General features: G+C 45.0%; 1 protein-coding gene across 1 annotated transcript; it reads right to left on the bottom strand.

Moving 5' to 3' along the window:
- Window positions 1–1026: 1026 nt before the first annotated feature.
- Window positions 1027–16567, bottom strand: LOC117055941 (tiggrin-like). Its single transcript, XM_033165903.1, has 9 exons — window positions 16419–16567; window positions 14897–15002; window positions 13044–13250; window positions 7493–7549; window positions 6087–6146; window positions 3993–4057; window positions 2976–3678; window positions 1078–2528; window positions 1027–1045 (listed from the first exon to the last, which is right to left on the bottom strand). The coding sequence occupies exons 1-9, from the start codon at window positions 16556–16558 to the stop codon at window positions 1027–1029; spliced, it is 2808 nt and encodes a 935-aa protein (XP_033021794.1). The 5' UTR covers window positions 16559–16567.
- Window positions 16568–17638: the final 1071 nt, after the last annotated feature.

Raw genomic sequence — 17638 nt, 5'->3', positions numbered from 1 at the left:
TTAGCCTCACACAGGATACCATACACTGAAAGATTACTCATGTTCGCCCCTGGAATCCCTGAGGTTAAGTTGGCCGCAAGCTGTTCAGGGCTCCCAAATTACAGGAGTCGTTGGCTCCTTTGATGCAGGTTTTAGAAGTGAAACATGGGGGGCACGATTTGAAAGGAACAACTGTAGCTTAGTGGTAAACCATGTTTTGCATGTTAACGGTCCCAGAATCATCTCCAGCATCTAGGGCAGGGGTCAGCAAACTTTTTCAGCACTGTCCCTCAGACCTTGTGGAGGGCCGGACTATATTTTTTGGGGGGAAATGAACGAATTCCTATGCCCTACAAATAACCCAGAAATGCATTTTAAATAAAAGCGCACATTCTACTCATGTAAAAAACACGCTGATTCCCGAACCGTCCACGGGTCGGATTTAGAAGGCGATTGGGCTGGATCCAGACCCCGAGCCTTAGTTTGCCTACCCATGATCTAGGGCCTCCTAACACCAATCTGAATCCCTGGAGAGCTGCAGTCCATGCTTCACTTAGCAAGAGGGCCTCCAGACCCAGGCTGCCACCTCCTCTGATGCACCCGTGGCCAACTGTTGGCTGCCAACCAGTAGCAGCCAGTCTGGGAGGACCAGACTGGGAAACTGGACTCAAATTTCAGCAGTGTCTCCCCCCCCCCCACCGCCTCTTGCCTTCCATTCTACATAATAGTTGCAGAATTCACTAATCTCTGTGTTTGCTTTGACTCTTTTCATATACCTGTTTTCCTCGCGAAATAATTCCTTCAGGCACTTCTGGATATTCATCCTCAAAGCTTGCTTCTTCTTCCTCAAAGCTTGTTTCTTCTTCTTCCTCAAGGCTTGTTTCTCCCTCCCAGATTGTTTCTCTCTCCAAGTTTCTTCCTCCCTCCAAGTTGCTCTCTCTCTCCAAGTTTCTTCCTCCCTCCAAGTTGCTCTCTCTCTCCAAATTTCTTCCTCCCTTCCAACTCGTTCTGTCCTCTTCGACGGTCGATTTGCTTCCTTCGCTTTCCTCAACTATTTGACCTAGCACTGAGTTGGTTAACCGAATGGGCATAGAATACCTTTTCATCCTGGATACATTGCGTTTTATTTTCGGTACGGTATCCTTGGTGTTTGGAGTATACCTGGTTATGCCAGCCCAATCCCTGTTGCTTGCTCTAGATGCTGCAATACTTTCCTGTTTGAGATTTGACATTGATGATCTTATGAATCCCTGCAGGTTCCCTTTGAATGCTTCGGGTCCTTCCTCCTGGAAACTCCCTGTGACTTCTCGAAGCCATTTATCCACATCCATTCTAGCTTCTTCACTACACAACTCACTGAGGTTTGTTTTGGATTCTTCAAGCCATTGCTTAATATCTTGCTGGGATGCGACAGGGTCTTCTTTGAGGTATGCCAGGGATTCTGCAAGCCATTCTTGAGTATTCAGATGGGAGGCTTCCTCTTTGAGACTCTCTATCGCTGATTCCGCCCACCCCTCCACATTTACTATACTTTCTACAGAAGTTCCCTCTTTAAAATTCTGCACAGATTCTGCAAGCCATTCGTGCACATTCAACTTAGATGCTTCGGGACCTTGCTCCTGAAGATTCATCATGGATGTCTCAAGCCATCCTTTCACATCATGTCTTGACGCTTCAGGACATGTTTCATCGAGGTTTCCCATGGCGGTTTCAAACCATTGCTGTAGGTCCTGTCCGGACACATCAGGTCCTTCCTCTTCCATGGTTTTCAGGGATTGTTCAAGCCACTTTTGAACCCCTAGCCTGGAGGCTCCCCTTTGGACATTTGCTATCGATTCCTCAAGCCACTGATGCACACTTTTGGCAGTTGGTGGAGGAATGTCCTCTTTGAGGCTCAGAATGGATTCTTTTAGGAATTTGTTCAGGTTCTGTTTGGATGCTTCAGGATTTCCCTCTTGGAGCCCTTTTCTGGTTTCTTCAAGCCATTCCGTCACTTCTTGTCTGGATGGTTCAGGCAACTCATCTTCAACGTTTCTTAAGGATTCTTCAATCCACTCCTGCACATTTTCTATGGATGTTTCAGAACTTTCTTGTATGCGGTTTATTAAGTTTGACTGAAGCCACTTCCCCACATTCAGCATGGATTTCTGATGGCTTTCTGTGAATGGTTTAGGCACCTTCTTACTGGATGCCTCAGGACCTTTCTCCTGGATGCTTTCCATGTTTGCTTCAGGACTTTTCTTCTGGATATCCTTCATGGGTGCTTCAGGAATCTCTTGGATGTTTTGCATGGATGCTTCAAGCCATTCTTTTATACCTATATGGGATGCTTCAGGCCCTAGATCTTGGAAGTTTCTTATGGATGCTTTAAACCACTCCTTCATATCCTGTCTTGATTCTCCAGGATATAGCTCGTCAATTTTTTTCATGGATGATTCAAGCCATTCCTGCAAACCCTCACTGGAATCTTCAGGACCCCTTTCCATGAAGTCCTTAATGGATGCTTGAAGCCATTTTTGCATATTTTCTCTGGATGCTTCATTGCCTTCCTCTAGGACACTTCTCATGGATTCTTTGACCTTTTGCTTCATTTTCTCTTTTGCTTCTTTATTTTGCAGACCTTTCAATGCTTGAGACCTTTCCGGAACAATTAGCTGGGTTGTTTCAGGACCTTCCTGTCTGGATGCTTCTGGAGGTTTCTCCATGGATTCTTGAAGCAATTCTGGCACTACAAGCATCCCCTGCTGAGCATTTGGTTTTGTTGCTTTGTGACTTTGCTCTTGGATTTCCTGGATAGCTTTACTGGATGCTTCAGCCCACTCTGGCATACTTAGGCGGTCTGTTTCAGGCCCTCCCTCTTGGAGGTTACAGGTGGGTGCTTTTATCCGTTCGCTCACATCCTTTCTAGATGCTTCAGGAAATTGCTCTTCAATGTTTTCTATTGATCCATCAAGCCATCCTTCCATAGTTTGTTTGGGTGCCTCAGGAGTCTCCACTCTGAGGTTTTCCATAGGTTCCTGAAGCCATCCTAATACATTCTCTTTAGAAGCTTCCTTTTGGAGGCTCATTGTGGATTCTTCAAGCCGTTCCTTCTTTATGTTATCCCTGAGCAACTGAGGCTTTGCTTCAGACTCTTGAAGGCCCTGGATGCTCTTAATGCATTCTTCATGCCATTCTTGAACACCTACGTAGCATGTTTCAGGACCTTCCTCTTGGAGGTTACTTATGGATACGTCAAGCCATTCTTTCACATCCTGTCTGGCTTCTTCGGGGCATGTCTCTTCAAAGTTTCTACGGGATTCTTTAAGCCATTCTTCAATAGCTGGTTTGGGTGCTTCTGAAACTTTCTCTGCAAGGTTTTCCATGGAAGCCTGAAGCCACCTTAAAACTTTCTTCTTGGATGCCTTGGGATCTCCTTTCCCTTGGAGTCTCTGTATGGATTCTTCAAGCCATTTCTTGTTTAGGTTATTTCTGGACAATTGAGGAACTTCAGGAGCCGGACTCTCGCTTTTCTGCGTCATCTTTTCAGGCTCTTGCTTTTCTGTGTCATCTTCAGGTCTTTTAGCCTGTGTGCTTGTTTGCCACACATAAACACAGCTTCTTTTTCCTGCTCCACTCATTTGTGATTCTAAATGTTCCATGCCTACTTCATAGAAACATGGTGTTGCATAATGGTCTTCACTCGGCTTCTCTGCCTGTCTATAAAAATAAGAAATTTATTAGAGACGGCTTGAGCAAAATAATCTAAATTAACATTAACTTCCTTACAGCACTAAATCAGTGGCTTCTCAATCCAAAAGCAAATTAAATTAAATTAAATGGGTCGCACATTATATTTGAAAATTTACTGCTAGGAGCAACATGTCTATATCTTATCAGAGGAGCTTAAAAAATTCTCTCCAGTTTTGGAATATTTTTAAAGAATTTCAGAAAATGCAACTATGACAAAACCCACCTATGTTGTTCCAAAGCATCCCTCAACCCAAATATTTTGATTGGTTTAAAACACTTACAATGTAGCCTGTAGCTCAGAGTCCTTGAGTTCCTCCTGCAGGCAATTTATTTTCATCTGAAGACTCTTAAAAATCAAAACACACATATGTTTACAGGTGAATAACAAGATACACTTAACTCTCAACCACACTCACTTTGTCTCTGTCTCTATCTCACACACATTTTGTGATTCTGCAGATCTTGTTATTATGAAAAGAAATATCTTTCAGAAGGGGAAAACTTTTGGTCTAACAACGCATGGAGCACTTTCACAAGATCATTTCTCTGTGGTGCAAACAGTGAAGGAGGAGTCCCCTCAGCAACTTCAAAAATGTTAATGGGGCTGGCTGGCTCTTTTCTTCATTTTCTTCATTCTCTGGAGCCGACTGCCCCTTCACAGGTAAGCTACACCTTCTGTTGTGTGGGCAGGGCGGTCCCTCCCCTTACCTGGCCAATCCCCTGGCAACACTTCCCCATGCGGGATTGGGCGGTTGACTGGGGTAGGCAGAGACCCCAGGTATCCAGTCTGGGGAGGATGAAGCCAGCCTGAACTACCAGGAACCACACTGGGATCCAGGGGGCTGCACGCGACCACGCAAAAGTTGCCCCCATTTGATGTGGGGAGCGGTCATTCTTCATTGTGTACCACAGATTAGTAATAGCCCACATCCCTCATTCAAAATAATCACTGATTCTCTGAATGTGTGCGTTTGTTGTAGTTGACAGCACACACACACATGCACAGACACAACTCCCGCCCAACAAACCACTATGGAAATAATCGGTACTTTGGATCCTGTCTGGATAGGACCCTTAGATCCTGAGCTGTGGTAATGGCAGCATCACTGTGCCCCAGGGTCTGAAGGTCGCAGTCTCTGCTGTGATGGTTAGATCAAAAATACGCGCTCTCCAGTGGTGTGTGTACTTGGGGGGACTGGGCTAATCCCCAAAATGTCCCCCTGGTGCCTCCTTCCCAAGGCCTGAGAAACTTCTGCCCAGCTTAAGGAGAGAGGGGTGATGATCACACGTGCAACATCAGCACGTCAAGACGTCACACGTGTGACGTCACCTCAACCCCACAATCACTCTCACAAGTTGGTGCCTCTGGCCCTAACCGTTCCCCTACAAAAAGTTAACTGAACACCACTAGGTGTTCCCACTGCCTGCTTCATATGAGGTGGGAGGTGGAAGAAGGAAAGAGTTTGTCCAGAAGAGCTCTGGTTTGGGCCATGAAACTGCTGCAAGGGTGAAAACCTGGTGTCCACAAATAGTGTGTTTGGGAAGCTGAGCAGCACAGGAGCCCAAAGGCATACCCTCCAACATTTCTCCGATGAAAATAGGAACATCCCATTCCTTAATGATAATTTTACTATTTATATCCCACACAATTTACTGGGTTGCCCCAGCCACTCTGGGCAGTTTCCAACATATATAAAAACATAATTAATGCTTTTTTAAAAAAACCTTCCCTATACAGGATTGCCTTCAGATGGCTCGGGGGTCGGATAACTCCATACCCTCCAACATTTCTCCAATGAAAACAGGGATGTCCTAAGGAAAAGTGGGACATTCCAGGATCAAATCAGAAACCAGGACACCTTCTCTAAATCAGGGACGTCCTTGGGAAATAGGGAAACATGGAGGGTCTGCAAAGGGCTTTATCTAGATCCATGTTTAACTGTTTCCAATCTAGTAGGCTATTTAAGAGGTACCAGGGGAAGGAGATTCCCCAAACTGGATTAGGATCCGGGTTAAAATGCTCTCCCAGCGTGTGTGTGTGTGTTTATGGGTACACAGGTCGAAATGGTTTCTCACATTTGCAGAGCATGATTATGGGAGTAAAGAATGATCCTTGCTTTTATTTTTAAAAAACCATTTAAAACCACGCATCTCATAAAAACTCCATCTGATCTCCTCTCCACCAGGCATATATATTTAGGCCTGGACATTTTAAATAAGTAGCATTTCCATTTTAAAGTGTCATGGCTGAACTCCCTTTTGATTTGCTAATGAGGTTATGTCACAGTCAATCTCAACGCTATTTAATCAGAAATAGTCGTCCTGACTTCAAGGGGAAAGAACTATATTACTGAATACAAATATACTTGATGTACCTCAATATGTTTTCCTTGTTCAATCAAAGCTGCTCTTGTTTCAACCATAAGTACTTGTTCCTGTAGTGCAAATGAAATGCAACATTTTAAAGAAAGAGTGAAACCCATAATTTCCATTACACAAATGTAATGGTTTCATATTTTGTTATCAAAATACTTCTTATATAATTAATGTGTGATTATTTTCATCTGTATGTACATATGCTTGATAAATATATATATTTTACACTGCCTTTCTGCCCCTTTTATAAAAAGGCAGCTTGGACTTGAACTATCTATCTATCTATCTATCTATCTATCTATCTATCTATCTATCTATCTATGTCAATAAATATAAAGCAAAAAAAGAACAAGACTTGAATGAAAACAACAGCAAAAAAACCCAAAACCCTAACCCTGCCATCCTATGCATGTTTAACATGGAGTAACCCCACTGTGGGACACGGGTGGCACTGTGGGTTAAACCACAGAGCCTAGGATTTGCTGATCAGAAGGTCGGCAGTTCGAATCCCCGCGATGTTGTGAGCTCCCGTTGCTCGGTCCCTGCTCCTGCCCACCTAGCAGTTCGAAAGCACGTCAAAGTGCAAGTAGATAAATAGGTTCGCCAGAAGCGGCTTTGTCTTGCTGGCCACATGCTGGCCAGTAAAGCGAGATGAGTGCCGCAACCCCAGAGTCGTCCGCCACTGGACCTAACCTTTACCTAACCCCGCTGAACATAGTTCCATTGCAAAAACTCACCGCCTGTCCAAAGCCTGGTAGAATAGCATGGTCTTTAATTGAAACACCAACAAAACAGGTCCCTGGGAGTTGGGGTTTTGCAATGGAGAAAGCTGTGTCCTTGGCAGGCACCCATCTGAGGGTGAGGGCACCCGTAGCACAGTCTCTGCAGGCCAGGGAAGAGGAATCTGTGGCCCTCTCCAGGTTCTGTTGGACTCCTAGACAGCCTTGGCAATGGTCAGGGATGCTGGGAGCTGTAGTAGAACAAGCTTTTTAAGCACCAGCAAAAAGTGGTCAATCCTATAGGATCCTGCTGCTGAGCCGGTTGCCATATTTTTGAACCACTCACACATTGAAGAGATTCGCTATAAGAACATCTGTGTCAGGTTATGAGTGCTCTACTGGCTTCCCTGTTCACTTCAATGACAAGAGAGTAGGAGCTGAATGCACATAAGTCTCCAGATCACAGTGACTATGTTTATAGTCTGGTTTTATCTAGACAGATTTCAAAATGCTGTTACAGGATCATATTGTGGTGAGATACTGCTAGCATAGCAGGGATTTGAACACTTTTGAATCTATTTAGAGACAAATAAACTCATTTTGCCATCAGCTTAACTGCAAATTAAACCTGATCTCTTATTCTCCGGGTGGATTCCATTATAGCTACTGTATCTATTTTCCAGTACCTTGAAAAGATCTACTTTTTTTTCTTCCATCTTCTTTTCCCAAAATTGCAGTGTCTTCTTATAAATGGACAACATTTATCATTGGGGGGGGGGGAGAGAGAGAGAGAGAGAGAGAGAGAGAGAGAGAGAGAACAGGTTTCATAAGTCTTACATCCTTTTGGGGAAGCTATATTCCATACTTAACGATTGCAGGATCCACTGAAAGTGCCTTCGCAAGCAGAGCTTCCCTGTTAGCCACAAATGCAACACTTTTCAATGGAGTCAGCTAAAAGTCATCATGTCTTGAATAATCAAGTGATGTATACGCAGAAGCCTGCCTTAGGGTAATGACAAACCATGTACAGGATCTCCCTACACCTGTTATTTGTGTGTTTTCCCCAATGATCTGCCCAGAGGCCAAATTTTACAGCAACACAACTAACGAAACGAAGATGAAAACACTAATCTTCAACACAATATAACAATTAAGCAGCACAAACGACATTTAAAATGGATGTGTGACACCCCACCCAACTCGCTGAAGGTACTGTGGGACGGGAAAATTCTACTTGCTTCCTACAGGTGGTTAAAGAGCTAGATGCATCTATGGACACCCAGAGGGGGTGAAAACCTCATGTCTGCTTAAGAAGAGTTTGGATTTGATATCCCGCTTTTCACTACCCGAAGGAGTCTCAAAGCGGCTAACATTCTCCTTTCCCTTCCTCCCCCACCACAAACACTCTGTGAGGTGAGTGGGGCTGAGAGACTTCAGAGAAGTGTGACTAGCCCAAGGTCACCCAGCAGCTGCATGTGGAGAAGTGTAGACACGAACCCGGTTCCCCAGATTACGAGTCTGCCGCTCCTAACCACTACACCAAACTGGCTTAAAACAATGAAGTACTGGAGGCATCTTAAAGACTAACTTGTTTACTATGGCAGGAGCTTTTGTGCCTCAGATCATAGTCCAGATGAAGTGGACCCATGAAAGCTGGTGCCATAATAAATTTGTTCGTCTTTAAGGGGCCACAGCAATTCGCAGAGAAACCAAATTGCCATTTTCTCTGATAGAGTGCTAAAGAATGGTTCCCCCCGGAGGGAAACAGAGGGACAAGACGAAGTATGGAGAAGCCCACTGTCAGCTATCCCTCTGGAAGTTATTCCTGGGATGCGTTATTGCAATATTTGGGCAAACGAGGGACTTTTCTGCAGCTCAAGCTGCCCAGTGACTGGAGACGGGTGGTTGGGAGAAGGGGTTGGTTGGCCTTTTCCATTTGTGCAAGGCTTGGCTTTCTTACTTGGATGTTTCTGGCACAGAGCTGATGTGGAGGTCCAGCCTGTACGCAGTGCTGGCTAGTGCCCATTGGGACTGGTAGGGGGAAAGGCAGGAAGACCAACAGTAGGGAGAGCCAATGACTGGCAGCAGAGCCAGCCCATGACTGCTTCCCCACAGCTGACAACATGAAGCTTGACCCATCTGTAAACTAATCTGATTTTTAAAACAGATTGATTTCAGACATGCAGTGGATGCCCTCAAAATTATTATGTTTTCAGACAATCAATTCTAAAGCTTCCCTCCATCTCTAGGTTCAACCATGAGGTCAGCAAACAGCCTGGCAGCCACATGAACTTGGAGGGCGGACTATAAGTGAGATGGTTTATAAATACTGAATGCTGACAAATGCGGCAACAGGAGAAGCAGAGCATCAGTGCCTTGCGGTGAGCGAGAAAGGAACGTTGCATTAGCACATTTTTGCAATGGAAACGATCAAAGTGGTACGGCGGGAGGAAGGACGGATTGAAGTAACATCTAATTATTCATGATGGCACCAGTGACCACAAAATCACTGTTTACTGCCACCCAGGATAGGATATTAATAGGGGTGTGTGTGTGTGTGTGTGTTTCTAAATGTCAAGAAAATGGATAATGCTCTGCAAAATTATATGCCCCCTTTCTCCAAGACAGGGAAACACAAGCTAAGCCGACTGATATAACACACTGCTTCCATCACAAGAAGAAGAAGAGAAGAAGAGTTTGGATTTGATATCCCGCTTTTCACTACCCGAAGGAGTCTCAAAGCGGCTCACATTCTCCTTTCCCTTCCTCCCCCACAACAAACACTCTGTGAGGTGAGTGGGGCTGAGTGAGTTCAAAGAAGTGTGACTAGCCCAAGGTCACCCAGCAGCTGCATGTGGAGGAGTGGAGACGCGAACCCGGTTCCCCAGATTACGAGACTACCGCTCTTAACCACTACACCACACTGGCTCTCCACACCACAAGCTAATGTTTACTGCTAGTCAGCCAGAGAACTAGGAATACAAATTTGATGTAGCACCGTCTTCATTCTGTTGCAATGAGGATGCTTCACAGCCAGGGTATCATATTGAATCCTGTCTTTTGTAGGCTGCATATAGTCCTCCTACATTTACAGCACATTTGAAGCACATTTCCCCCCCTCAGAGAATTCTGGGAAGTATAGTTATATATATATATATATGGAGAGAGAGAGAGAGAGAGAGAGAGAGAGAGAGAGAGAGAGAGAGCGTGAGTGAGTTGCTGGGGAATTGTAACTCTGTGAGCATTAAACTACAGCGCCCAGAATTCTGTGAGAGAAATAATGTGTTTCGAACATGCTTGTTTAAATCTGCTCAGTATATTTCGATAATGATCATATTGCTGCAGGCATGCTCCTTGGTTGTGCAATATCTTTCGTTTGGGCTTTTGCGTAACTTGACAGCCAAAGGTGGTAGCTTAATAACATTTGACGACTGAGGGTTACTCTAAGCCAGGCTTCCTCAACCTCGGCCCTCCAGATGTTTTGGGACTACAACTCCCATGATCCCTAGCTAGCAGGACCAGTGGTCAGGGATGATGTGAATTGTAGTCTCAAAACATCTGGAGGGCCGAGGTTGAGGAAGCCTGCTCTAAGCGACCAGAATTTGTGTGCCAAGGCTGCATGACCCTGTTGCTCCCTAAGAGGTGACTAACCAGACAAGATAGCACCATACAGGTAGGGTTCAAACAGGCCACAACTTTATTGATTTCAGGTGTGAATAGTTTGGTATAGGCATTGGGTAGGCCTAAAGCCATTTATTCCATTCCAGCCTGTCTGCTGGGAGTGCATCTAAACATAAACCATATCTTGAAAGGGGGTGAGGCTAAGACCTACATCTGAGGGGTCCCCATTAGAAGAGTGCTATGACCAGTGCTTTTTTCTGGGGGGTACGCACGGGTATGCATACCCCTAAACATTTTGTGAATTTATGTTTGGCCTCATTGAGGGACAGAATTTCTATATGAGTAGGAAAATGAGAGTACCCCTAAATATTTTTTTAGAAAAAAAGCACTGGCTATGACCCTAGCCCCCACCTGGGCATCTGGACAGAAGCAACTCCTCATGGATCCCTTTAACAGAATACACTTAACCAGGGCTTTTTCCCCCCAGCCAGAACTCATTGGAACTCAGTCCCAGTGTCTCTCAAGTGGGCACCATTGCCTTTATAAGAGAACAAGTTCCAGCACCTCTTTTTCTAGATAAATGGCACTGCCCTTAACCAATGAGGGGCAGGCAGTTGCGACGCTACAACCTTCCCTCTAGTCAAGACTAAGGCTTACTCCATGGGTAGGCAAACTAAGGCTCGGGGGCTGAATCGGGCCCAATCGCCTTCTAAATCCAGCCCGCAGATGGTCTGGGAATCAGCATGTTTTTACATGAGTAGAATGTGTCCTTTTATTTAAAATGCATCTCTGGGTTACTTGTGGGGCATAGGAATTTCTTCTTCTTTTTCAAAATATAGTCTTGTCCCCCACAAGTTCTGAGGGACAGTGGGCCGGCCCCCTGCTGAAAAAGTTTGCTGACCCCTGACTTACCCAATACCTAACCTCACAAAGTTGTGGTGATTGCTATGAAATGGACAAAAATCAAAGTAAGAAAGCAAAACATATTAAAAGGGGACGTGGGATGGGAGATCCAGCAATGAGGCTGGGGAGGAGGGCTGGGCAGGCCTCAATTATTCTCCCTGGAGGGGAGCCAAGCTACACCTATTGGGTGGTTGGACCTGCCCTCTGGAGAATTCCTGCACCTGAGCATTTGGCCAATTTGCAATCCTCCCCGGCTGCCTGCCAGATCACAGACGTGGCCATGACCAGGCTACAGCACTGCCTGACCATTAAAGGTAAACTGGACCATAAAGAAGGCTGATCGCCGAAGAATTGATTCTTTTGAATTATGGCGCTGGAGGAGACTCTTGAGAGTCCCATGGACTGCAAGAAGATCAAACCTATCCATTCTGAAGGAAATCAGCCCTGAGTGCTCACTAGAAGGACAGATCCTGAAGTTGAGGCTCCAGTACTTTGGCCACCTCATGAGAAGAGAAGACTCCCTAGAAAAGACCCTGATGTTGGGAAAGATGGAGGGCACAAGGAGAAGGGGACGACAGAGGATGAGATGGTTGGACAGTGTTCTCGAAGCTACTAACATGAGTTTGGCCAAACTGCGGGAGGCAGTGAAGGATAGGCGTGCCTGGCGTGCTCTGGTCCATGGGGTCACGAAGAGTCAGACACGACTGAACAACTGAACAACAACAGGCTTACGTCACACCCTACCTGCCTGAAGTGAGACCTGAGATCTGTGTTTGGGCATAGGAGGTAAAAGAAGCCGGACTGTAAAAGCAGATTTGGGGGTTGAAGTGAGAGGGTCTACAATGACATGCTGGTGCTTGGATGAGACACGTGCTGCTCTAAAGACTAGTATTGCCAACCTGCCCACTTGCCAGCACCCTCAAACTGTCTATCTGCACATAAATGGATATTGCAAAAATGCCATAAGATTCCAGCGCTCTCTCTCTCTCTCTCCTCATGAGGAAATTGCCCTATAATTTCCTGCCGCTTTGGGAAGTGGAGACTCTGTAACAATATTTCCTTTTGGTCCCTTAGGTGATTTTATTTCATTGACTACGTTGGAAATGTAAAATTGCATCCCAAACTGTGTAATGGAGCATTGACTTGCTGAGGTGCTAAATGACTGTGGCACCTCTATGAATATAGAATTGCTTTGCTCAAAGTTTGAAGAGTATAGCCTCACAATGTATCATTAAAGAAAATGAGATACAGGTGCTACTGGGTTCTTTCAGCAATATGACTATGCATAAAACTCAGTACTGTCAACAAAGGACTCTTGAGATTGCAGAAAAAATAATATCTGTATACTAGCTTGGATCACATTTTGTTGCTCTTTATAGATTTGATTTTTGGAAAGAAAATGTTGGTCTGAACAGCAAACTTGGTGCAGAATCCTGCCAGCAGTTACAGCCTAATTGAGTTCAAAGGGAATTATACATGGGTTTAGCATAGCAGCCTTTGTGGCCCCCCTCAATTAATAAAACATTACTATTCATTTATATAATATTTTAACAGGGCAGAGGGCTTTACTATGGACTCCTTCGCACATAACACTAACCAAACTAAAGTTTAACAAGGACAAGAAAGTGCAAGTGTTGTGCAAGTGTTGTGCAGGAGAACTTCCCCAAAGTTGGTGCCCTGCAAAAAGAATTCAGCTGGTGAAAACTGGAATACCTTTGCATTCCTTGTTAGTTCATGCTCCAAGGGCTGCCAAGCTTCCACGTTGCTTAGAAGATGGTGACGCCTGACAGAATCAGAGATGAGAGAAGAATCACAGCTGGCCATTCCATGGTGAGCCACACTTGTCCTTAGGTGTTCCTGATGCCTGGCAAGCTGACAGTCACACAGTCTAGACCACTTAAAGCAAAAATAATTATACACCTATATTTTTAAACAACATACTGAAAATGTACTGAAGCAGAATGTGTACACTTCTGTCAAAGAAATCATAGAATCATAGAATCCTAGAGTTGGAAGAGACCACAAGGGCCATCCAGTCCAACCCCCTGCCAAGCAAGAAACACCATCAAAGCATTCCTGACAGATGGCTGTCAAGCCTCTGCTTAAAGACCTCCAAAGAAGGAGACTCCACCACACTCCTTGGCAGCAAATTCCACTGCCGAACAGCTCTGTCAGGAAGTTCTTCCTAATGTTTAGGTGGAACATTATGGTTCTTCTTTCTCTGTCCACTATATGTTCAGGGTCACACCAGGCAATGCTACCACTTTCCTGGAAGGAAACATGGCTGGTCAACAGGGGCACATGAGGCAGGACTGAGACTGGATCAATTAAATGTTCCGAACATCTTCTGCTTTGGGTAGCTTAGCGCCACAGTTTACCATGAGGATGACAGAGTTGGCAACTATGAATGGCAAATTTTGTGGAGGAGGGAGAGAGAGGTGAGGTGGCAAAGGGCAAGAGGGAGACATTTGTCCACAGTCTGGCTCTGGCTATGCCCAATGTCAACTTTGGCTCCCAGGTTACTCTTCCCATTAGTCACCAGCCCATTGTAAAAAGAAAAAAGATTCCCCAATACTTCTTTAAAGGAGCTCAGAGTGATTCAGATGACATCAGTTAGGCTGCTACTTAGCTTCACAGGTGGAACTGCATCAAGCACCTTCAGGTAATTCTCGGACCCCATATCTGCCCCATTCATTCCCACTATTCCAGTATGGCAGGAAGCAGAAGAATGGACTGGACATATTTCGTGCCCGGTAGCAACCTTGCTCCAACCTCCTGGATTGCAGGGTTGTTGTAGCAAATATACAACAACGTGGAGAAGATTTGGCCCACTGACATGTGCATAGCTGGCTCTGCTGCTTTACACCTGTGCAGAAATGCCTCAATGTAAATATTATTTGTTTTAAATTGTTTGCTAAGCGTTGTGCAGGTGGTTGAGAAAATATTACTGTTCTGATGGCTTTATAAAATGTACACCATTTTGGGGGAATAACTGCTTTGTGCATCAAAGTCTAATCTTGCCCCTTTCTAAAAGTTATGTATTGGTGTGTGCTTTTATTTTTTTAAAAAAGAATAGAATAGAATAGAATAGAATAGAATAGAATAGAATAGGGATTAAGGAGTTTCTCAGGACAGCGGAGGGTGTGTAGGCTTTGTTCCATTAGTGTAGCGCTGGTGGAAATGTTCTGTGAGTGGGGGTAAAACATGGGGGAGGGGGCAAGGAGGGTCAGTTGCAGGGGGTGAGAAATGCCCCTCTTTTCATCTGAGGAAAGTTGGAGGGTATGCTATAGCCCCACTTGTTTTGGGTGCTGAACATCTGTAGGGGATCTCCTTGAGTAATCTCTCATCTAAATTACACGAGACGCTACATCTCAAGTACAGCATCGTTCCCACAGCTGCCATTCAGCCACCAACATGGGAGGGGGGGACACACAGCAGGAACATTGCAGGGCAGGACACTTCACTTTCCCCCTCAGGAGAGGGGAATCGTGTAGCAGGGGGAATGACTGAATAGGGGACAACAGAATTCTGCCTAATCTTCAAACAATCAGATTTCTCTCTCCAACCTCTTCCTGCTGGTGCTTTATAGCCTTTGGCTTCTTGATCTTGATTCCGTCTTCCACCTCTATCTCCTCCCAGGTTCTTTTTATGTAACGCTGTGGATACTGCAGGCTGCAAGACATAATAACAGGCTAGAAAACGGCAGGCTGGGGGAAAGGAGCGCTGAAAGGTTTTTTTTTTTAAGCGCCCCGGGGTTTAAGACGAATGTGGGGAGACTTCTTCTCACTCTTTCTGTGATCATTTGCAACCGTCATTGTACTTGCCAGAAATATTGCTAATTAGATATCTCTATGAACTGCAAAAGCATTACAGAATATCGGGGTGGTACACAACAACAAAATAGGGACGCGGGTGGCGCTGTGGGTTATACCACTGAGCCTTGGGCTTGCTGATCAGAAGGTCGGCGGTTCGAATCCCCACAACGGGGTGAGCTCCCGTTGCTCAGTCCCTGCTCCTGCCCACCTAGCAGTTCAAAAGCACGTCAAAGTGCAAGTAGATAAATAGGTACCGCTCCGGCGGGAAGGTAAACGCCGTTTCCGTGTGCTGCTCTGGTTCGCCATAAGCGGCTTAGTCATGCTGGCCACATGACCCGCAAGCTGTACTCCCTCGGCCAGTAAAGTGAGATGAGTGCCACAACCCCAGAGTCGGACACGACTGGACCTAATGGTCAGGGGTCCCTTTACCTTTACCTTTTACACAACAACAAAATAAAAGCAGATAGAACAAATCAAATACAGCTCTCATGGAAATGTCAGCAATTACCCTTCAGAATATTTGTAATCCAAATATTCTTAATAATAATTTAAATATGGATTTGTACAGTGAGATGGGAGATCACTGGGTGTTGTTGTTGTTTATTTCACTTAAAGTTTCTGAGAGGTGGAATGTGCACTGGGCCTGTGACCCTGGCGAAAGGGGGTTCAATCCTCTGACTGTGCTACTTCCCAAATTTCAATCCCCACCAGAATTACTACATGCATTGCCATCTCCAGAGCTAATAGCAGCTTCAGGGGTTGTTTTATTTAAAGACAGCACAGCACAGGCGATAAGGGTCAGTCCCTTCCCACAATACCATGGCACCAAGCTAAATTACCTCTAGTAGGCAATAACTTTTAATCAAGGGAAAAGGTGCTGGCAGATCCAATAACGGATTTCCTATGTCACACATGTTGTTTGGCCGTGAACTCCCGTTGTCTAGATATTTGTCAGTTTTAGTAGCTATTTGCAGCCCAAGGATCCCGTCACAGAAAAACCTCCTATCCTCTAAGCGGAGCAAATACTAAATATGGGTCACTTCTGCTTCCTCCATTAATTGTACGGCCGGAGCCTTGAGGGTGGGGGATTTTCAAAGAGCAGCACCTGGCCTGACTCAGAGGCTTCAAGGTGAGGGTGGAAAGGGAGGAGCGGAGGCGCCAGCTTTCGCTGATCCCAGAGAAGGCAACAGGGTTGGACCTAGAAGGCTTCATAATGCATCTCCTGTAGAGGGAGCTAAACAGATGAAAAAATACTACCTGAAATATCTCTTACCTCCTCATCTCTTGTCTAAAATGCTTGTTTTCTTTCAAGAGCTGCTGGTTCTCCCCAACGAGCTTGATAATCATGTTGCTAAGGAACCTCTTCTCGCTTTTGAGCCTTTCTGTGGCCAGAAGCAGATCCGCAAACATCATCTTTCTATACAACATCAGGACCAGAACAAGATCAAACCCGACAGATGTGATTTTTTATATATATAAAAAGCTTCAAAATACATTGCCACGTGTTATTATAATTTACAATCAAAATTTACACGTCACAAATGGTATAGGTTTCCTGCGTAAGTCTAATCCATTTTTATTAATCCAATTTGATAGGCTGTTATCATTTCTTTTTGGACAGATGGGGGGGGGGCGGTTCTTAAGCATCTCTTGATGGGATCTGAACCAAGTTCAGCACTGCAATCTAATGGTCAAGAGCCAGTGTGGTATAGTGGTTAAGAGCGGTAGACTTGTTATCTGGGGAACCGGGTTCGCGTCTCCGCTCCTCCACATGCAGCCGCTGGGTGACCTTGGGCTAGTCCCACTTCTCTGAAGTCTCTCAGCCCCACTCACCTCACAGAGGGTTTGTTGTGGGGGAGGAAGGGAAAGGAGAATGTTAGCCGCTTTGAGACTCCTTCGGGTAGTGAAAAGTGGGATATCAAATCCAAACTCTTCTTCTTCTTCAACCCCTCCTCTGCTTACAAGAGACTCTTCGTAATGCTAGAACCCACCCCTAACATTAATAGCGTTAAGGAATGACGTAGTGACATGGGTGTAGCCAGGATTTTTGTTGGGGGGGGCAGGCCTTTTGTGGGGTGGGGAGAGAACCTCAGTTTCCTATGATTTTTAATTTTATTTTATTGATTGGGGGGGAGTAGCTGCTCCCTGCCCCCCACTTGGCTACTTCCATCAACACTGATGTGATGTATGGAATCATTGACCTACATTAAACTGCTTGTGTTTAGACCACTATACTGTTAAGTTTTTTAAAAAATAATAATTTTATTTTTGATTTTGACAAAGTAATAATAATAAATAAATAAGAATAAAAACGTGCACCCCACCCCTGAGACCATTCCATTGTAACTATCCAACCTCCCAAAATTTCCACACCTCTTGAGATGGCTTGACCTCTTTCTGTTTTAACAGTACAAATTCTACAAACACCTTCCACAACTCCTCAAAATCATTTCTCCTGCATATTCCCCGTCGTACCTTAATAGCACATGTTAG

This window comes from Lacerta agilis, chromosome 12 (genome assembly GCF_009819535.1).
Source record: "Lacerta agilis isolate rLacAgi1 chromosome 12, rLacAgi1.pri, whole genome shotgun sequence".
Taxonomy (NCBI): Eukaryota; Metazoa; Chordata; class Lepidosauria; order Squamata; family Lacertidae; genus Lacerta; species Lacerta agilis.
Note: the sequence above shows the minus strand (reverse complement) of the source record. Positions and strands in the feature narration are given on the sequence as shown.

Excerpts from the sequence above, each read along its gene's own strand:
- LOC117055941 (XM_033165903.1), bottom strand. The coding sequence starts at position 16,558 with ATGATGTTTGCGGATCTGCTTCTGGCCACAGAAAGGCTCAAAAGCGAG. Across the intron at positions 7,550-13,043 it reads AACTAACAAGGAATGCAAAG|AAGACACTGCAATTTTGGGA; the intron begins GTATTCCAGTTT and ends TCCATTTATAAG. Across the intron at positions 6,147-7,492 it reads AAAAAGTAGATCTTTTCAAG|GAACAAGTACTTATGGTTGA; the intron begins GTACTGGAAAAT and ends TTTGCACTACAG.